The sequence below is a fragment of the Salvia hispanica genome, chromosome 6 (assembly GCF_029641045.1).
Source record: "Salvia hispanica isolate PSC_SH4W2 chromosome 6, Shi_PSC_v1, whole genome shotgun sequence".
Lineage (NCBI taxonomy): Eukaryota > Viridiplantae > Streptophyta > Magnoliopsida > Lamiales > Lamiaceae > Salvia > Salvia hispanica.
In genome coordinates, this window is record NC_142697.1 from 11,961,288 (window position 1) to 11,984,165 (window position 22,878).

Sequence of the window (22,878 nt, forward strand, 5' to 3'; positions counted from 1 at the left end):
AAACCATAGAGCGGAAGCGTACCTTGATCCATCTAAAATAGAAAAGCGGAATTGTTTTGTAGCGGCTATGAATCTTCCAAACGGATCAGAGACGTTCTTCACAATAGTCTGTAGGGGATACAGATATATCGAATAATTCTTCTGACGTCTGGGGACCATAACCACAACTTATTTATATAGAAAACATAAGTTCCTTTATTTTCTATTTGGTCCCTCAACAATTAGAAAATCACAAATTGGTATCCACACTTATTTCCATAACAAATAAATACCCCCTTCGTCTGCTATTAGGAGTCCCGGTCACTTTTGTGCATCCGTTTTGTAAAAGTGATAATAAATAGTTAAAGTGGATAAATGTTAAAGTAAGAGAGAGAATAATGTTGACAAGACTCTTCTCAACATTATTCTCTCTCTTACTTTACCATTTCTCCACTTTAACTATTTATTACTCCCTCCGTCCTCGATTAAGAGTCACATTTTTCCATTTCGGTCCTTCCCCAATTAAGAGTCACACTTCAGTTTTACCATAAATAGTAAGTAGGTCTCACATTCCACTAACTCAATTCAATCACATTTTATTATAAAACCAATATGAAAAAATAGGTCTCACATTTCACTAACTTTTTCAACCAACTTTTCTTTACATTTCTTAAAACCCGTGCCCGGTCAAAGTGTGACTCCTAATAGGGGACGGAGGGAGTATTATTTTTACAAAATGGGTGCGCAAAAGTGATCGGGACTCCTAATGGCGGACGGAGGGAGTACACTTTATTCCAAACTTTAATTTTTATTGGATCACTTTATATTGGATAACTGAAAGATAGCCATACACATTAAATTAGTTATATGGAAGCCCAAATTTCTAAGATATAGCAGTTTGTTATCCTCTCTCTCATCTTTGCCGCTCAACATTTTAGCTTGCAGAATAACATCTTAAACATTAAATTAATGCATCAATTAAGACCCCAACAAAGCAATAATCATAATTCATAAGTATTGTAACTATTTTAATAAATAATTAAAAAAGGTAGGTCACATTGTAAATTTAAAGATGCAAATGTGTAGTTGAAGATTGTGATAAATTCAAGAAAAAATGTCAAGCAAAACAAATGAAAATTTCTTCACTTGGTACTGCATAGAAAATTTGCAGTGAGTGTGCTCTCTGTGAAATCTCACAGGCTTCTTGGATTTATGCATGAATGCTCATTTACTATGAAAAAAATGAAGAGTTGATTCAAAATTAAATTATGAACACAATGTGTTTCACATCTTGCTGATCTAATCCTGAAGTTTTAGAAATGTGGCATCCGAATACAATATTTATAGTCTAACTAAAACAGTGTCAGAACTGCTTTTCAACACCTTTTAATTTCTTCCTCTCCCAAAATTTTACAAATTCCACAACTTTATAATATTCAGAGTATTCAATTTATCCTTAAAAGACCTTTTCACTTCAATTCCATGATTATTATAAGAACAAACGGTGACGTCTATTATGTGATTGAGAGAGTACAAATTAATCGTAAGCTGTAAGCATTCTTTTTGGGATTAGCCTTTTTTGACTTTTGGAACTAAACTAATAATTCAATAACTATGGGTGTTTTTCTCCCTATATAGATTTGTTAGCAGAAAATTAATTCAAAGCTTACCTTGACTTAATTGATAGAGTATACTACACATGATATAGCCCTCTTTTCTAGATTGTCATTTTTCTTTGATCAAAATTTCACATGTACATTTATTATGATGAAGCACATATAATTAATTTGACTTTCTAATTATTATTATTATTATTATTATTAAATAAAGTGATAGATTTAAATTATGAATTGGAGATATAATTCCTATCATTCCTATTTTTTTACTCCCTCCGTCCGTGAATAGGAGTCCCGGTTGAGTTGGGTGTGGGTTTTAAGAAAAGTTTGAGTGTAATAATTAAAGTGTGTGATAGTGGAATGTGAGACCCATTTATATTATTATTTGTTTTATTCTTTGGAATAATGAAATCTAACATCAAGAGAGAGAGTGAGAAATTGCAATCAAAGTGGATTAAAATTAATTGCAGCTTCTAAATTAAGGGAACAATGGGGTCATTTTTTATACTCCCAAGATAAAATGTCTAACCGGGATTCCTAATGGCGGACGGATGAAAATGGCCAATCGGGACTCCTATTCACGGACGGAGGGAGTACTTTTTAATTTAGACCAATACAGGCAAGGCAGATGCAGAAAAAGTTAGCAGTAAAGGTTGCAAGTAGGAATTTGTTCTTCAATAAATAGTGATTTGGTAAGGACTTAATATAAATTTTCAAAATTTTTAAAAATAAAAAAAAAAAAAAAAAAAAAAGAATTTGGGTAAGGGCTCAAGCCCGGCCCTACCCTCTTTGCAAGTGTGTCCGCCCCTAAGTACACATACTCATCTTTTATTAATTACTACATTTTCTCGATGATTTATGTAAGCACAATATCTATGAATAGATAATGGGTTAATAATACTTCTAAATTCTAATCCATCTTGGAACAGGAAGTAGGAGATCGGTCATATAGCTGTAATTAGAGCATCCGCATAGGTAGGAATTTTGGCGTCCGTCCGTCCGTGCCAGAGGCAAGGATGAGTTCGTCCGCCGCTGCGAGCTGTCCGTCCGTGCTAGCGGCACGGCGCTGCTTTTAGCTAAGAGCACGTCCGTGCCGTTGAGCAGCCCTACGTGGCACGATTTGATTGGCCAACGGCTAAGCCGTTGGCAAATTTGATATTTTTTTTAAAAAAAATCATAAATAATTCGAAATAATACCAAAAATAAAAAAAAAATATTTTTGGATTCCCAAAAAATAGAGCAGTTTATGGACGTTTTTTTTGGATTTTTGTGATATATTTTTTTTATATCCTAAAATCATCTATAAATACACACATTCATCATCCACTTTTCACATCAAATTATCTCCCATTCATACTTTTTCATACTAAATCATCTATATCTTCCTCTCTCACACAAACCCTCTCTAAAAAATTCAAAAATGGATTTCACCGATCTCATTGCGGAAGCGGAGCGTGAAGAACAAGAATATTATGAACAATATCGTGCCGCCTATGAAGCCTATGTCGGCGCCAATACCCCCGCCCCTCCTCCTCAACCAACTAGATCAAAACGTTGCTCCATCCCTCGTGATCGGGAGGGAGCCCACGAAAGGCTCGTTGCCGACTATTTTTCCGACCAGCCGCGGTATCCAGAAGATTACTTTCGGCACCGTTTTCGCATGTCAAAACGGTTGTTTATGCATATTGTCAACACATTGTCCACCCGTGTTGAATACTTTCAATCATGTGCAGACGCAACCGGTCGGTAAAGTCTCTCGGCGTTGCAAAAGTGTACTTGTGCCATCCGACAACTTGCTACTGGGCAAACGGCTGACCTCTTCGATGAGTATTTGCATGTCGGTGAGTCAACTGGAATCCTATGCCTCAAGAATTTCTGCGACGGCGTTCGTTTTGCTTTTTGGCGAGGAATTCCTTCGGGCACCCACCACCGATGATTGTCAACGGTTGCTTCGTCTTCACGAAACAGTCCACAATTTTTCCGGTATGCTAGGCAGCATTGACTGCATGCATTGGAAGTGGAAGAATTATCCGACTGCTTGGAGGGGACAATACTTAAGTGGTCACAAAGGCGGCGGCCCAACGCTTATCCTTGAAGCAGTCGCCGACTACCGCCTATGGATTTGGCACGCATATTTCGGTGTCGCCGGATCCAACAACGACTTGAACGTGCTATATTCTTCACCACTCTTCGATGATGTTTTGAATGGTGTAGCACCGACGATCGACTTCACCGTCAACGGAAATGCATACCACATGGGTTACTATCTCGCCTATGGTATCTACCCAAAGTGGTCAACTTTCGTGAAGTCGTTCAGCAATCCACAAGAGCCGAGATAGATACTTTTTGCGCAGCGTCAAGAGTCTGCTCGGAAAGACGTCGAAAGAGCTTTTGGGGTCCTTCATGGCCGATTCAACATTGTGAAGGCCCGTCTCGGCTGTGATACGTTAAGAATATCGCCGACATCATGTATACGTGTATTATCTTGCACAATATGATTATAGCTGACGAAGGACCGATGGCGGCTAACTTTCACGACGAGGATGACGCCGGAAGCTCAACCGCGAGGTCTCCCTCACGCCGAGGTGTGCATACGACGGTGAACGAGAGGATCGAAAGAAGACACATAATGCGCGATACAAGAGCCTACACTGAGCTACAAAAAGATCTAATCAATCACATTTGGGCGAAATTCGGCAACGAGTAGTGGGTCTTTTTAATTTTATGGATTTTAATTATGTAAGTTTTAATTTTTAGGATTTTAATTATGTAATTTTTAATTTTTAGGATTTGAATTATGTAATTTTTAATTATTTTGTAATTTGTAATAGTATTCTGGATATTTTTAATGCATTTTAATATTGTGGAAATGTTTTTATTTAAATTGAATAATAGAATGGTGAGACCCTTGAGCTTGTCCTTAGCTAAGAGCACGGATGTGGGCGTTGTAGAAGACCATTTAGAGTCAATGGTACCAGTTAACGGATAGCCATGGCTTATGCCAGGGAGTGACCCCTTTTTTTGAGTCGACTGTGAACGCTCTTAAAAAGAATAACTATTCTTCATCGTTTACCCTTCCTCATTCCTTTCCTTGAACATTGATCAACGCATGGGATCCTTACAAGCTAAAAGTGGATCCGGGCCCACTTCCGTACTCTTAGCTAATAGCGCGGATGAGGATGCTCTTAGTCCAAATTTAGTTCATATATCCTGGGGAATGATCAATTGCTAACTAATTAGCAATCCCAAACTAAGACTAAATCTTAGCCATTAGATTAGAAGATCTAGTAGTTGAAATAATGCCACATGGATTATATTTTTAATTAAGAAAATTAATAAATAAAATTAGAGGGTATTAATGTCAATTCTCTCTCATTAAAATCATCTTAAAACTTTAAATTTATGTAACTCTCTCTATTTAAATAATTTTTTCGCAAAAAATATATCAAACTAAAAATAATTTTATAAGGATTCCAACGGGATCTCAATTGCATATGTTCCGACGACATTCAAATGATGAAATTTGATATTTTTTTTATTTTAGTTTTCGTAACAAATACATCAAAAAATCTCAATAAAACCATGTAAAAATCTCAATAAATATGTGTTGATATTTTCTCGTACTAGTGTTGATATTCTTATGTCATATTGTTGATATTTAGGCTCCGTTTGATTGCCCTAATAGGGTAAGATAAGGGCTCCTATCCAGGGTGTATCTAGTCTTTGATTGCCCTGATATGCTTGCACAAGAACCCGGTATTCAACCACCGATCTGGATGCAATTAAGATACCAAGCAGCGCATTGAGTATAAGCCTACCCCGGTCTTCACCTCCAATATTCTTCTATGTCACAGATCCAGATTGTGTGAAATTGCGATATTGACTTAAAGACCCATCATTCACTTCGAGATTAGACTCATCATTTCCCGATTCAGAGGTTTGTACCGGCGACACTTACATCCCGCGCATAATTTTTTGAAGCCTTGCATTCAGTCGCAGATTCTAGGTAATGTCAGTATATAAATCTAACATTTTTTTTAAATTGCCTAATTTCATCTTATGCATTTTTTATGTTTGATTTTTTTGGTTAATTGAATGTCGCAGCGACGTGCACTTGGGTTGTGCGGCACAGAATTGGGAATTTCTAAGCTGAGTCTCTTTCCAATGGATAATGAGGATAACTTGCGTAAGGTACGTAAATGCACCACAGACCCACACCAATCCGAATTCAATTTCATATAAATCTGGAAAAAAATTTCCTGAATTGCAATTCACCATTTGTGTTGATGTGTGATGGCTTCGTTGAAAAATGTATTGTGTGGTGTGGTGTGGTGCTGTGTTGTTTGGCTATCGTGTTAAAATGGTTGAACGGGAGAGAAAACTAGTTAGTCTACTATGTGTGTGTGTGTGAGTATTATAGTATAGGTTAAATGTAGACACCTTGGATTTTGCTTACTTTTAAAGTATGCTAGAGCCATCAATGGTTCTGGATATTAGCTAGTCTCGTTATCCAGCACTCGACTTTGACATGCTGCTAATATTCGTCTTTTATTGATCACAGATAGGGAGGCATAGAGACAAGTTTCTCAACTACATGCTCTTCTTGAGAGTTACCCCAACATTGCCTAATCTTTTCATCAATTTGGCTTCACCAATTGTAGCTATCCCATTTTATATCTTCTTTCTCGCAACTGTCATCGGTCTCATACCAGCCTCCTATATTACAGGGACAAAGTTGTAAATATGAAAATAAGATGAGGGAAAACATGACAAACATCCTTGTTATCGGTAGTTCTTATGGGACAAATCAAAAACATGATAAGTTATCTAATAAACTATATCAGGGCAAACAAACAAAGGAATGAGATATAGCCTATCAGCCTTATCATGCAAACTCAAATACAACTACCCTATCTCAATCAATCCTATCAGGGCTATCAAACGAATTCTTATAATACAATATGTTGATATAAAAAAACATTCACAAAAATTATCATATGATAACATAATGACGATATTATTCTTTTTTTGATATTTTGTCTACTATTTATTGAGATTCGTAAGATTTAATCTAATCCACTCATTTTAAAATCTAAGGGTGGAGATTTGGTCTTGATTTTGAATTATAATGCTATAAACATTAGAATTCCTCATCCAAAAGATAATCTCATCTTTCCGTTATTATCCATCCAACTAAATTAATCAAATGCAAAAAATAAAAGGTTTATGTAATTCAATTTTTATCTTTTTTCTATACCCATTTTATCCTTCACTTTTATATTTTACAAATTTAGCATTATAAACCGTGTCTAAAAATATTTTGATAGACGAATATATAGTTATTTTTTGTTCAGTAGCAGAATGGGATTAGGGAGGGAGAAAATCAAAAGGGCTCCAGCCTCCAAGCCAGAATGACGTGGATGTGGGCCCACCGAATCCTAGTTTTGGCCACCACCACCTAATAAGATATAATTACGTGGATTAAAAAATTCCAGTAGATTCTCGAAGCATGATTAGCTCATTTAATAACCGATTCCCGGATTCCCATTACTATTATATATACAAAATGTTAGTATAGGTTTGACAAAATATATAATCATCCAGTTTGCTGTGGGGCCATAGTATGCCATACCATTAAACACAACTGGCATTGCCAGAAGTATTGACTCATCGGATTGCAGTTGACAATGGAAAATATAGAGATATGTTTTCTGTTGAAAATCCAATTAGTTTGGATTAATTTTGTTTGGTAATAATCGTGACAGAAAACGACATAAAAAAATGATTGAAGAACGCATTCTTAGGGCTCGTTTTGTAGCATGGATTGGATATAATGTGATTGATAATTTGGGATAAAATTTTCGGGCCGAAGATAGGATAGTGTATGGATAAGGTTTTTACAACGTTGTTTTGTAGATTGGATGAATTTTAAGGTTAAGGTTTGCAGAAAATGTAAATGACTACGTTACCCTTACAACAAATATTATATGGAGAAAAGAATTCAAAACATTTAACCCAAAATTCATCAAGATCATCCCAGCAGCAATTCATCAAAATTCACAAAAAAAAACCACATAAAAAATTACTAAGAATCAATAAATAAGCATAGAACTTAGATAAATGAAATCATAAAAATTAAAAGAGAAGTCAAATGTAACAAGCAACGCTGCAAAATCGATACAAATATTGACACAATTTTTTGTTAGCTAGAATTAGATCAGAGAATTCATCATCATCGCTAACCCATAACCAATAGATGAACCATTATCATCAATCGCCGCCTACTCGAAGATTGCAGATTACGCTGGGAGCTCGCATAGAGAATGAAACCTAAAAAATCGACTCACAAGCTCAAGAACGAACCCAGGAAATTTTCGGAGCAACAATCGCCACCACTATAGCCTGATCGCGAACGACGGCGGCTGATTCGTGAGGATCTACAGCTTGGTGGTCGAGGCCCATCGCTGCCACTACCGTCGGCGGACATAGCACGGAGGAAGGCGAGGGAGATATGAACAAGAGAGGGTTGCTTGAGATCAATAGAGAATAGAAAGGTTTCAGCGCAGAAGTTGCAGGCTATGGCGGAGACCCCATTGAGAGAGAAAGTAGGTAAGAAAGGGGGGAAGGAGGTAAGAGAAAGGGGTAGGAGGGGAAAACCTGTTGAAACAGTGCATAAACCCCCAAATTTTTTGGGATTAATTTACTGAGCCCAATAGTAAAAAATAGCACTATTCACGCGGGCCTGGCGGGCCGCCGGCTTTTTTTTCGGGCCTGGGGTTGCATTTATCCCGTCTACAAAACAAAGAATTAACCCAGATAATAAACCCTTTCCATGGAAATCCGGTCTACAAAACGGACCCTTAATGTTTGTTTTTATGATAATGCACATTGTCAGCACTCGGCAGTGATAAATCAACAAATTAATTATCATGAGTCGAACAAATTAAACAATAAATATATATATATTTTTAAAAATACTGTCATTATATATATTCTATTTTTAATAATTGTGTTTGATTTTTTCATTTTTTGACCAATCTTGTACTTACTCATTCATTAGTTCATAATAATTCGAAGTAGGCATTGAATCTAGCCACTTTATTTTTTAAAATTTCTAACATGACCAATATCCCACAATTGAAATTTAAGTTATTATGTAGGTTTCAGAAACAATACAATTTTATGAATTTTACTTTCTACAACATATATACTCCAACGAATAAAATATTAAATGAAAATGTCTTCTCAATCTAACAATACATAAAACTTTAATAAAATTATAATAAATATTCTTTATAATTTAAAGAAAAACTTTCATAATTTCATAGAAAATACACAATTTACAGTAAATACCCTTCATAATAATGTATAACTCTTGCAGTCAAAATAATAAATAAAGATATGAATTTATAGATAATAATACAGATTGGGCTAGTGAATTATTGGGCCAGGGGTTACAAGTTTTTGTAAACATATTGAAAGTGAAACTAGCCCAAAATAAAGTAACTAATCAGAAACCTATATCTTCGCAGAGAAGACGCAGCGGCAAAATAAAGACTACTGAAAGGACTACAGTGAGACAAGTCTTTCATATCTAATTATTATTTCTAATTATAAAATAACAGTAATTATACATCATTAATTTTCTACTACTTCGATGTGTGAATATGTGAGGATATTTGAACTAAAAAACTATTGGTATAAGTTCGTTAAATTAAACGAGCAACATATTTAATAAATTAAAGGACATTGGATATCTTAAACATGAGGAACTAGACAATAAATAGGTAGCCGAATTATTCGTAATTTGACACTAAGCCAGGAGATCAATATTAACTAAGATAGTAACATAGGTTAATATCATTTGAGCTAAGATTTAATGAGCTCAATTTAATAAGTAATCCCTCCGTCCCCGATTAAGAGTTACATTTTTCCATTTCGGTCCATCCCCAATTAAGAGTCACACTTTATTTTTACCATAAATAGAAAGTAGGTCCCACATTCCACTAACTCAATTAACTCACATTTTATTACAAAATCAATATAAAAAAATGGGTCCCACATTCCACTAGTTTTTTCGACCAACTTTTCTTTACATTCTTAAAACTCGTGCCTGATCAAAGTCTGACTCTTAATCGGGGACGGAGGGAGTAGTATATTAGCTTGACTAATGAGCACGAGTTTAAGCCTCTTTGGTCCATAACTTGGGCCAATTATTTTATAGCTAAATGAAAAGAAAACAATATTTTACGACAAAAATATCGTGTGTAAATACACCAGAGAAATAAAATACTTCTCGGAAAGTTATTACTATATGACAACCTCATGATCCGTTGTGCCAGTGACATGTAGGTACTAATCGAATTGGCCTAAGTGCCTAACACTCCTCCACACACCATATACCTAATTGTCGCCACACACTTCTACAAATTCAACACTCTTCTACAACGACGAAAGTTTGTCTCATCCTGTATAGTTGGAGTGTTGCTCATAATAATCATAGAGTCCTCCAACATGTTGTTAGAAACCCGCAGGAACAACGATCTGCACATATGAAATCTGCACTAGAAAACAGATGTCCCTCTTTGTGGCTTGTATGTAAAAGAACCTATTACGAGTCCTTCAATAACATCTTCATCCTCTTAGTACACATACATCTTTAGGAGAGGCCTCAACGACGCAGTTTCAGCTAGGGATGTCAATCGACCAACTCTATCAGATTATCGGTCTACTTGATTACGAGTCATTCCGGTTATAATATTTTTTGGATTATAAATGGTTAACTTTAATCATAAATCATCGTGTTTTGGGACAACCTATTGTGCCAATCAGGCTCAAATTTAATTTATTTTATTCACGAAACTTTCCAAAATTTTGTTTTTCTCAGTAACTATAAACTTGATATATAATATCACGAATCTAAGTAGTTGTTGAATTTTTCCACCGGTGATCAGATGGAATCCGGCTAGCATCCCTAAGTTAAAAAAGTTGCGATGTTGATATTACTAAAGGCTAGTATCCCTAGGTAATCCCTTGATAACACTGTTCTCCACATATAAATTGCTTTTTCTATGGATTTTGCTATTGGTAATTTGCCGTATTTTTTTTTAGTGTTAGTAACTTAAAATTGATTATAATACTTTTAAATTTTAGTACCAACTTTATTTAATTTCTAGTTCCATCCCTGTCCCCCAATTTCTATCGAAACCAAATTTCTTCCATTGGGATAAATTGACAATAGAGATAATTGAGGTATTAGAGAAAATTACATATATGTATGTGTGATATCAATACGGGTATATATGTTTGATGAAATAAAAATAAAAATAAAAATAAAAATAAAATCTGATAGTCAAAGGCATAACCGACCAAGACCAAAATGGAAGAACTATTAAAATTAAATCCAACTTTAATTAATTTTGTCGAATTAAAAAAAAGAAATGAATTAGGGTATGTGGCCGTTTCACTCTGCAGTGGCATCGTACCAGCCGTGAAGAGGCTCCATTGCGGTGGTGCCTTTAAATAAAAAATAAATTGAAAAAATGAGCATGGTCCCTGCCTCAGATTGTACCTAAAAAAATGTCCTTTTGTGGCCCCACACTGGAAGGCTGGAAGCGTTCCAAACGTGTCGGTGTGTTTCATTTCCTTAGTCAAAATGGAATTTTCATATTTGTCACAGTGACACCAAATTCTGATTTTTTTTTTATCAACTTGCAATCGCTGCTGCTCTTCTCAGAGCATACATTCAAGATATTCGGCTTTCAGGCGCAGTTATATGGGAAAATTAAATACTTGACCAATTGGAGAAATCATTCATCATTTTTCGTACAAACTACGATGTTAGTGTCGGTTCCTCTCTCATCACAGTTCACAATAGAAGGAATCGGGGTAAGACCTCTATGTACGTTTATTACCCCTCAATTTGCTTCTATAGCCTCTTCAGCTGCTTTTTTGTCCAGCTGTTGTTTATATAGTGGAGTATCATGTACTTGGGCATAAAGTGATCCATCGCTGCTCTCTATGCTCTCTTCATGTGGTAGCTAGCCCTTGAAAACAAAAAGAAAGACAAAATTAAAATAACACTATATAAAATATTACACTCCAAAGTATATTATTATTGACCGATTTACAATATCTGCTAAAATGCAATATTGTTGGCGAGCAAGATCACCAACAACTTGATGCACAATTTATTAATACTAAATTAATTGCAAGTATATATTGTAAGAATAATATAATCAAAGGTAAGCACAAGGTATTGAATCACAGAGAATAAAATGCAAACTGTTTATTATAATCGAGCTTCTATACTATCAAGAGAAACAAGGACTCTTGGTTATAAAACTAAGATAGAAATAAGTAAATAAGAAAATAAAACAAGTAACCGTTGAGATAAATCAGGTGAAGAGAGGAATTTAAGAGATATGATTTCACTAATTCGGTTTATCAATTAACAGTGAAGATATCAAATTATCAATTTCAGGGTTACTAGATCCAATCAACACACTACTCTAGGTTGCCTCTCAGACAGTATAGGAAAGTTATATTACATGCAAGAGTTTGCCATACATCATATCTATGTAACTTCGAACAATTACTAAGACCAAGTAAAATGATATCAGTAGTGGGTTTATCTTTTTTATGAGATATTCATTATAGTGCTATCAATTCCAATCTAATGTGTGTTTTTTTCTCGATTTCGCCACATATCAATATCATATGTAAATTGGTTGTCAAACAAGCAGAAACATTATTCCACAAAATGGAATTAAGTAAATGAAGTATTGGATATAAATCTAGTAATTAAATCATCATCAAGAGTTACTCTTGAATCTTTAGAGCATCCACAGTGCCGGCTAGCCAACCGGCTAGCCGATTCGCGTGGCTAGCCGAACTATTACAAGCGGGCAACCCGATATCGGCGAGAAAATCGGCGTGAGCTAGCCAAAATTGGCTGGCGCTGGCCGATGCGCTGACCGCCATTTTGGCATGCTGATCGGCCAGCGCCCTTTTTGGTTTTTTTTTTTTTAAATTTTTGAAAACCTATATAAACGCGATTTTAATTTCATTTTCATTTGCACCACTTGTTTTAACGAGTTTTCTCTCTCTCTAAATTTCTGTACAAGAGCATCATCGAGCGATGAGTAACGCGGGTGGTAGCAGTGGTGGTAGTGGTGGGGATGCTGAGGAGTACGAACGGCAGATGAACGAGGCTATGGAGGCCTACATGAACCGCGAGATGGAGCGTTACATGCGAAGGGTGGAACAGTAGGCGATACCTCGCCCTCCACCGGTTGTCCACCGCCGAGTAGTGATTGATCGGGATCACGTAGCTGCACATCAACGGCTATATGACGACTACTTCGCAGGGAGTTGTTTATGCATATCGTTGACGAGTTGGAACATCGATATCTTTATTTTCGCTTCAGGCACGATGCGGCTGGCAGACCCGGCCACATCCCTATTCAAAAGTGCATGACGGCAATCAGGCAGTTGGCCTACGGAGGCGCGGCAGACATGTGGGATGAGTACCTCCACATCAGTGAGACGACTGCTCTGGCATGTCTGAAGTTTTTCTGTCAGAGCGTGATAAACATTTTCGGTGAGCAGTACCTTCGTAGCCCTACTCCCCAAGATTGTCAGAATTTGATGCAGATGCACGGGGAGCAGCATGGGTTCCCCGGGATGTTAGACAGCATAGATTGTATGCAATGGGAGTGGAAGAACTGTCCGACTGCCTGGAAGGGGGCCTTGACAAACACGGATTTTGCATGTTTTTAAGGGCTAGATTTGACTAGTTTTAAATGTCAATCATGCAAATTATGTTCTTAAATTGCATATGTTATACATTTGGTATTTTTAATGTGTTTGTTGATAAATGATAGAAAAAGATAGAAAAAGGTGCAAAAAGACCAAGGTGCAGCAGCCTCTGTTCGAGCCCATTCTGCCAGCGAGTTTGAAGTCCAATCAGTGCTTAATTTATATCATTCTCTTCTTCTTCGAAAGAGCTTCGTGTGGACATCTCGCACGTCTCAATCGGAGTTTTGTGGAGAAAGTTATGACTTTTCTACGAACATTGCGCAGTGCAGTCAAAGCTGACGAAAATACAAGGAAGGAATAAATTATTGCTCAAACCTCTCCTATTAATTGAAGAATTCGAAAATAATATCTTTTATATTTCTTGGAGGATAATTTTTACCATTCCTAAACCCTTTTTCTAGCCTATAAATACCCAAACCTAATTCACAATCTCCATCTCAGAACCTCCAATCCTTTCCCCTCCATATTCCACACATCAATTCATCCATCTTCCATTGGAGCGGAGCTCTGCAGATCCAGGCAAGAGAGACTGAAGATTGAAGATTCAACCTTGGGTTTTATCTATTTCTTTCATGTCTAGTATTTTTATTGATTTTTACTACTTGTCTATGAGTAGTTAAATATCTTTTGTATGGTTTTTGGTGAAGACTATTATGAACATGTTTTGATTTATTGAATTGAACTTTTTCCTAGCTCTTGTGATTGTTTTGCTTGTTCTTGTGCTTTTATTGTTCTTTTGTCTGGCCAACTTTAGAACTATGTCCGTTTAACTAGATTAATCGAGAGATAGCTAGTTTTACGTGGTAAAAGGAATGGGTACAACACATAGGTTTATCTGCACTCGAGAGAGGGGACCCTTTGTGAGGGCTTGAGTCTTAGGAACGTAAGGAGTTAGAATCTAATCTATTAGAAGGAGACTTTGATAGTTATAGTCTAATCTACTGGATAGGTACACTCGAGAGGGGGCTTATCTGATAATCGCGACTTTCCTAATAATCCTAGAGACACATAAAGGTAAAGGTTCTATGAGATTAATCATCACTAGGTTATATTAGTTGGATCCTAAAACTCTACATTCTTTAGCCTGTTTTGTATTATTTTATTTTATTTTATTTATTTATATTTATGTCTAGTTTATAAAACCAAAAACCAAAAATAATGTGTGTCTCTAGATAGTATATGACGCTCTTAGTATATGATAGACAATTGCAATCTTATTCCCTGTGTTCGATATCCCGGTACTGACCTTTAGCTATACTAGATCTACCCTGTAAACTTGCAGGTATTTTTAGTGCTAATAAATAGTGCACCAGGCCTACACGACCGGCTACAAGTCAAAGAATCCCACGATGATCCTCGAGGCCGTAGCTGATTACCGGCTGTGGATCTGGCATGCGTATTTTGGGGTAGCCGGGTCGAACAACGACCTCAACATCCTCAACTCGTCGCCCCTCTTCAACGAGAAGTGTCAGGGCATCGGTCCAGCCGTCTCATTTGTGGCCAACGGCAAGAGTCGGCGCGCAAGGACGTGGAACGCGCATTTGGTATGCTCCAGTCTCGATGGGCGGCAATTAAGGGTCCAACGCGTTTGTGGGATGTCAAATGTGTTTCCCAAATAATGTACGCCTGCATTATCATGCACAACATGATCGTCGAAGACGAAGGCGTACAACTGACTAGTTGGGCCAATGACGATGAAGCTGGTCCAAGCCACGAACGGCCACCCCTAGCGTACGACGTGGTGTACCTCTCGATGAAGTCGGCCGCCTCAAGGAATATGCCGACATGCGCCAAGTGGATGCTCATATTCAACTCCAAAAGGATATAATTGAAGAGTTGTGGGCACGGAGGACTGCACGGCGATAGTTTTTTTTCTTTATTATGTAATTTTTTTTATCTATGTACCTTTTTTTAATGCAATTAATGAATTTTCCCGTATATGTCTCGTAAATTTAATTACGTAATTTAATCATAATTTTAATTCCGTAAATGTAGTATTTTTTGAATTATTTATATTGCGGCTGGCCTATGGCTGACCTAAATCTGATGTGGTAGGTGGATTTTTAGTGCTGCTGACGTGGCAGAGAGAGAGAGTCGCTGACCTATGGCTGGCCTATTGCCATTGTGAATGCTCTTATAATTCTATTGTTTAGCTACTCTTATGCAAAATAACAAAAACAATAATTAAAGCTATAAACATGATAACAACGAGATAAAACATGGGTTAAATCTTAAAGTTCCCAGTTCCTCTGGCCTCAATCACAACTTCATGATGAAAGATGAAAAATATGAAGAATGGATGTGGATGTCAGAAATTGGATCTTAAAATCTGAACTCTTTGAATGATGTATTATGAGAGTATTATAGACTTTGAGGCTCATTTTTTGATTTGATAATAACTAAGCTCGGAGAGATACCAATTGGCTCGAATTAGGATTTTTTGGAGTCGCCGAACGATCTCAGCGGACCATTGACTGCTCTCTGTTTTCTTGGCACATGGTTTGGTGACCGGTGGGCGTAAGGCTCGACAAGACGCTTTCCGAAATGAGACGGTAGCTCTTCCACGTCAACCACTTAGGCCATGCTTGGTATGATGGAATGGAATGGGGAAATTGAATGACATTCCTACCTCCATTCCATTCCTTTGCTTGGTAAATTTTTTCCTTAGGAATGGTCATTCCATTCCACATGGGAATACCCATTCCATCCATTTAACTAAGGAATGGTCATTCCATTTCATTTTCCTTTCTTTTTATTTTAAAATTTAACAAAATTATATAAATATTAGAATATTATATTTAAATTTAATATCATCTCAATTTTAGCATAAATTAAAATTTTAAAATTTTTAATAATTAAAAAAAAAAAAAAACACACACACACACACAACAACTCACACAAACACACACACAACAACTCACACAAACACACTCACAGAAAAACACACACACACAGAGCAACACAGAAAAACACACACACACACACACATACGCACACACACACCAAAAAACACAAGCACACACAGCACACCAAAAAACACACGCACACACAACAACACATACACTACATATACACACACACTCATTTATGTGTATAATTCAACTTAATATGATCCAAAATATTTGACAAAAATATTTTTAAATAATTTTTTTTTTATAGAATCAATATATTAATTATTCATATTTCATTTCATTCCATTCTTATATTATTCGTAGTTACCAAGTTTAGGAATGAAATCAATCAAGGAATAACAATTCCATTCCATTTGTAAACCTTACATTCACCAAGCACAAGAATGGAATGGAATTGTCATTCCATTCCCACCTTCATTCTATTCCCTCCTTATTCCATTCCATCGTACCAAGTATGGCCTTAGTAGTTCTAGTGAGTCCAAATGTTGTTTCTTCCATTTTAAACTATTTTTTAAAGTTTATTTCAATTCTTTACAAATACTAACAAATAAAATTGTACAAAATGTGCAATATAAGATCATAATTCATATGTTTATACATTAAAAAAGCAAATCTAAGCCTTAAAATCAGGCAAATTTCATGTTTATCAACTCTGTAAACTTTAGATACTCTCTCCGTCCCGGATAATTCAGGTCACTTTAACCGGGCACGGGTTTTAAGAATTGTAATGAAAAGTGGATTGAAAAAGTTAGTGGAATGTGGGTCCTACCTTTATATATTAATTTTATAATAAAAAGTGGGTATGAATGAGTTAGTAGAATATGAGGTCCACTACCAAAAATGATAGTAAAAGTGAAGTGGGACAAATTATGTGGGACGGACCAAAATGGAAAACTGAGACGAATTATCTTGGACGGAGGGAGTATTTGTTTTTTCCTACATAAAGCAAGAGAGAAACTACGATAAAAAAAATGTGATCTCTAAGGGTTAGACTCCTATTTATCTCAAAAAATATATTTCCTCCGTCCCAAGAAATATGACTCATTCCCTTGATATAAGATTTATATATTTTTATTTATGTGTTATGTGTAAAGAATAAAGTAAAAGATAAAAAATAAATTAAAAATAATGAAGTTTTTATTTTTAGTAATGAGTAATTTTGCAGGAGACAAACTAAAAAAAGTTAGAATGGTTGGACATAGCCACATAGGGAATAGTAGTACTACTAGATAAGAAATAAGCTTATCAAGACATAAATCACATCAAATAAAGTTATTATAGTATAATTTCATTACTCGTATATGACCTTAAAGCACATGCTCATAAGTGTTTATCATTTATGCTGATAGTGTATATAAAAAGAGTGTAAGGTCTCAAATCATGCAATATGCCGAGTTTACCATAAATTTGTTTCAAGTCTAATCTCCTCCCTACTTTATGTGATTTTAAAAAAAAATAGAAAACCCCTTTTATTTTATTGTATTCTTTGGAAAATTGAGAAAATATAGTTAAAAGTGACTAAACCACTGAATGCGATCAAAATTAGGAAGAGTCTTTTTATTTGAATGTAATATGGAGCAGATTCTTTGATAAAGTAAAAAAATATTTTTTGATAGTGACTAAACTTAACCATATATCCAGTTCAATAAAATACGCATACTTGAAAATTACTTATGTGAGAGATCTAAGTACCTAAAAAATTTACTAAATCTCTAAGTCAGGATTTATTAGGGTCCTCACAGTTCTTTAGTATCAAACATAATACAAATCATAGTCCCTGGATCCTTGGATTCGATGATTGTGATAAGCTATATTATTAGCCAAGTACATTATTAGATGACACGTGACATTAATTTAACTGTTAGATCACAAGATCTAATGGACTACAAGTATTTTAATTTTGAACAATATTTATCATATGAATATGAATACATCCCTCTAACATTAAAAAAAAAAAAAAAACAGAAACAATTACTAAAGCTGCTATGTGGGAGATGCTTGTTACAGTTAATCCAACAACATGCCATATTAAGAATGCATAATTGTCTCCATATAAATTGAAGAATTAGTCTCCGTATAAGAGCCTCATTTATTGAGATGTACTTATTCCCGCGTTCAAAGACCAACAAACACACTCCATAAATGCTGCAATCACATAATCCAATCCACTCCACTCCACCCCACCATCTACGAACCTTCATAATCCAATCTCTCTAAATCACGTATAAAATCCCATCACTTTCCCTCCACAACCAACTCTTCAAACACATTAACAAACAACAATTAATGGCAGCACCTCACAGGAGAAGTGGCCTCAAATGCTTGGTCAAGAAGCTGTCCAGAAGAGTAGACGCGTTGGCGGTGTATGTGTGCGAGGAAACGGTTCCACACGATGTCAAGGAAGGCCAGTTTGCTGTCGTTGCGAAGCAGGATGATGAGAAGCCTACACGGTTCGTGCTCGAGCTGTCTGTTCTAAAACACCCGCCGTTCCTCAGGCTGCTTCAGCTAGCTGAAGACGAGTTCGGGTTTCAGCACGATGGCGCCCTCAAGTTGCCGTGCCAGCCTCAGGAGCTCCTCAGGATTCTGCAAGACAGGACCTGCTGATCTACTTAATTATTCTTTTTAGATTGATTTGATTTCTTGTGTACAAAGACTAAGAAATTATATCATGGTGGATGCAACCGGCTTGTTTAGGTGGCGTTTGCTTTTTTTCTAAAAGGATTATACATACTCCTCATTCAAGTCAATACTGCTCAAACTTTGTTTCATGCTGCTGTTTGTTTACGTCTGAAATTCGAGACGGAAGTACCTGGATTTTATATGGTTGATTCTTGGCATGCGCCTTCTTCCAGTGACATTGTTCAAACAGCATAGCCTTGTGTTGCCAACTGCATTCTCATGGAAAATGTGCATATGAGCAGGAAGGATCCACAAAAGATGTGAAAATATTAAGACAATCAACCTTAGAAAAAGAAGTAGCAAGTCCAACTAAGATTAGCTTAAAGTGCTCTCTTTAAAAGCATTCAAGCAACATCTAACATGAAGAAGCAAAAGACCAATAGGCAATAGGAGACAAAATGCCGTTATTCTCTTCAGCGAAACAAATTATAAACTGCTTTCCATATTTTCTATCAACACTACTTAGACTTAGACTCGTGCTGTTTTTCTGCTGCGATTTAATCCAACGGTTTTGTGTAACGCTTTTTTCTTTGTTTGAATATGCATGTCACTGGCTGTTAATTGCTTATTATGCACTGTACACTTTACAAATCCTAAGTTCAATGTGGAAGGAAGTCCGTCGACAAAATCTATTGCAGGTGTGGTAGTTTTGGCATTACATCTTGAGTCCTCTTTTATCAATTGAATGTTTTCTTTGTGCTGCACATTTCCTGTCATCCATGCTTCAACTTGAAGTTTTTCCAGTAAAGCATGTTTCAGGGTTCATACATTTTGATGTATGATAGAAATCATGCTATTTACGAGAAGTTCATGTCATGCCTTTTATAACGAGACACAGAGTTTTGAAAGCTCTAACGAAAAAGGTGTTCAAAAGATATGTGATGATATGGCATTTTGTAAATTTTGATGTGTAAAACAGATTCCCCCTTCACTGTGAATTTATCTTATTCAAACTTGTGCCTCCATCTAGAAAATTTAGTGTGGTTTTCCATTATTTTATCCATGATCTGGAATCTAACTCTGGTCCTTGCTTATGTTTGACTCTTTTATAATCATTGTTATTTGCAGGCATATCCCATTTTGGTAGAGTGGAGTGTTGTCTATGTGATCCAGTGAGACCTCTAGTTGTTGATGTTGGAAGTAAGTTAATATTAGTGCTTGGCTACTAGCAGAAAATTTTATTGTTGTTCTCAAATGTTGTTAATCTGCTAAAAAATTTCTGTTTGTAACAAAATTTTTAGCAGCTTAACTAACATTACATTTCGATGAACAATAATCGCGCTTGCGATTAGCTGACCTTTCACCTTTCCTGAGAGATGGTCTAGCTCTCCTTGCTTGCAATCCAGGACAGAGATTCTGTTTAAGAGAAGGTAAGCTGTTTCTAATTGATCTAGAAAGTGAAGAAAAACTCCAAATTTTATTCGAAAACCAAAATTAGTTGAACATTTTATACGATTAGTTATTTTATCATTCATAAATATGTAATCTCAATTTCTTTTATTTCACCAGTATTTGCCAAGAAAGAATAACTATTGCTGATAGTGCATTAAGTTGACAAGAATAATCAACATTCAATACTGTATTCTGTATTGTCATTTCTTGTTAATTTCCAGTGATAAATGCTTAACTAATTTTTTGTTCAATTCAATGGGAACTGCTTCTATAACAGATTTAGAGGGAAAAATAATGTACATACAAATTAATGTTCAATTTAATGGAAACAAATTATTCTTCTTTAAACAGAGCAAAAGTTTTCTTTTAAAGATTGAAACATCACTCTGCATTGGAAGCTAATTTGGCATTCAAATCCTTCACAAATTGCTCAAAATTAGCCTCAGATGATCCATCATTTTCCAATGCATCATGCAGTTTCGCCCTCACTGTTTTCATCTCCTTCCTCAGTCTCTCCGAAACACCTCCATTCATGAACCGATTCATCTTCTCGCAAACTTCTTCCCTCTCAACACATCCACCTTCGCAAAGATTGATCCCGACCTTCCAGTCATCGACCACCAATTTCCGATTTGTCGGTTGATCATAATCCAATGGATGACAAATCATTGGAACACCGCACCACATGCTCTCCAGCACTGAGTTCCACCCACAGTGCGTAAAAAAACCCCCAACAGCTGGATCTGAAAGAACCTTAATCTGATTGCACCACGGCACAACCAGACCCCTTTCCGCGATCTCGTCCCTGAAGCCACTTGGTAGATCAGCATCCTCCCGAACCACCCAAACAAAACTCACTTTGCTGAGGAGAAGTCCATAAGCGATTTCTCCAACAATCTGCTTGCTGTCCTGAAGTGAGCTTCCGAACGAGACGTACAGAACCGAGCCAGGGGGCTTGGACTGGAGCCAAACAGAGCAGTCTGATTCAGACCATAAGGTCCTGGTGACAGAAGGAGGTAGATTTCTTGAGAAGCTTATTGGACCAACTGCGTAGTTCGGCTGGATTTTGTTAAGAGCAGATAATGTATCAGATTCCAGCTCATAAACTGTGTTGTGCAAGATGAAATCAGCCTTCTTCACTTCATCAAATGCTTTCATCTGCACCTTGTGCACTAGGGTTCTACTGCGGTATTCCTTGAGATACGGCATCAAATCCTTCGTGTTCATTGACTTAACTCCTTCTACGTAGTTTATCTCCTCCTCGACATGGTCTGGTAATAAAAACACAAGTTAGTGTATCTTAATAAGAAAGGTCCTGTTAGGTTGACAACTACCTTAAATTAATAACCGACAACTATGTCAGTAACCTACTTTATGGATGTCAACACGATGAAATTTGTATGTCTTCGGTTGACATCTGTATTTACATGTCAACTACCTTTAGTTGACATAGAAATGTGTTTGTGTTGACATTCATGACATAGGTTACTGACATAGTTGTCAGTTATCAATTTAAGATAGTTATCTATGTCATGACATAGGTTACTGACATAGTTGTCAGTTATCAATTTAAGATAGTTATCAACTGATCATATCCCAAAGAAGAAATATATACCTTTGCAAGGATAATGGCCATTTTCTCGTAGAAGTTGAGCGTGGTAAGTTAAAGAAAACACCAAAGCTGGCTCGGTCCAGAACGATACCCTCAAGAGGTTGTGCTTTTCGGCTACTGCAGTTTGCCATGTAAACAAAGTGTCAGTAACCAGAAATGGGACCAAATCTGGATCCGACCGTATTAGCTTGCCAACGAATTCATCGACTCGAATCCAAAAATTTAGCAACATGAACTCCCAGTACTGGTCGTCGTCTCGGTTATGATCCATTGGAAAACCATCACTGATGGTTGTGTAACGGATGTCGAGACCAGACTTCTGAGCCAGGGGGAAGGGGTCGGGTTCGGAGAGAGATGATAGAAGTTTGTGGTGTATGAATTCGAGGTGGACGAAGGTGACGAGGATGCCCTTTGAAGCGAGTTTCATGGCTAGATTCATGTAAGGAGTTATGTGGCCTTGGAATGGAAATGCGACCATGATTGCATGACCCCTTCTTGGCCTCATATTTGATCAATGTTTGAAGTGGTGAATGCAATAGTGATGTGTGTATATATGCATTTGGAAAATGATTCGTTGGCAATTGGGGTCTCATCACATTTTGTTTTATTGAGAATTATTCCATAGATTAGTCAAGACAAGCTTGGCAGCCACGGAAAAAAAAGTAGAATCAACATGCCTTTCAAATTACTCCCTCCCTCCGTCCCAATAAATATGAAACATTTGGTTTCCGGCACAAAATTTTATGCAAGTGTTGTTTTGTGAGTTAATGAAGAAAGAGTAAAGTAAAAGAGAGGGAAAAGTAGAGAGAGTGATGTTTCCATTTTAGAAAACGTTTCATTTTTAATGGGACAATCCAAAAAGGAAAAT

At 36.4% G+C, this 22,878-nt stretch overlaps 2 protein-coding genes and 1 long non-coding RNA gene across 3 annotated transcripts; 2 read left to right on the forward strand and 1 right to left on the reverse strand.

Annotated features, from left to right (window-relative positions):
- Window positions 1–5,396: 5,396 nt before the first annotated feature.
- LOC148923233 (uncharacterized) lies at window positions 5,397–6,345 on the forward strand. The gene is made up of 3 exons (XR_016132405.1): window positions 5,397–5,601; window positions 5,700–5,786; window positions 6,157–6,345. It is a non-coding gene; the product is annotated as an uncharacterized LOC148923233 (long non-coding RNA).
- Window positions 6,346–18,572: 12,227 nt separating this feature from the next.
- LOC125203086 (protein SMALL AUXIN UP-REGULATED RNA 16-like) lies at window positions 18,573–19,074 on the forward strand. The gene has a single exon (XM_048101370.2). It carries the CDS (start codon window positions 18,614–18,616, stop codon window positions 18,929–18,931), a length of 318 nt encoding a protein of 105 aa, XP_047957327.1. The 5' UTR covers window positions 18,573–18,613; the 3' UTR covers window positions 18,932–19,074.
- Window positions 19,075–20,695: 1,621 nt separating this feature from the next.
- On the reverse strand, window positions 20,696–22,545 carry LOC125204534 (UDP-glycosyltransferase 86A1-like). Its single transcript, XM_048103220.2, has 2 exons — window positions 22,014–22,545; window positions 20,696–21,669 (listed from the first exon to the last, which is right to left on the reverse strand). The coding sequence occupies exons 1-2, from the start codon at window positions 22,513–22,515 to the stop codon at window positions 20,780–20,782; spliced, it is 1,392 nt and encodes a 463-aa protein (XP_047959177.1). The 5' UTR covers window positions 22,516–22,545; the 3' UTR covers window positions 20,696–20,779.
- Between the last annotated feature and the right edge of the window lie 333 nt (window positions 22,546–22,878).

Coding starts and splice junctions, on each gene's coding strand:
- LOC125203086 (XM_048101370.2), top strand. CDS start 18,614: ATGGCAGCACCTCACAGGAGAAGTGGCCTCAAATGCTTGGTCAAGAAG.
- LOC125204534 (XM_048103220.2), bottom strand. CDS start 22,515: ATGAGGCCAAGAAGGGGTCATGCAATCATGGTCGCATTTCCATTCCAA. Junction 21,670..22,013: donor TGGCCATTATCCTTGCAAAG/GTATATATTTCT, acceptor TTTTATTACCAG/ACCATGTCGAGGAGGAGATA.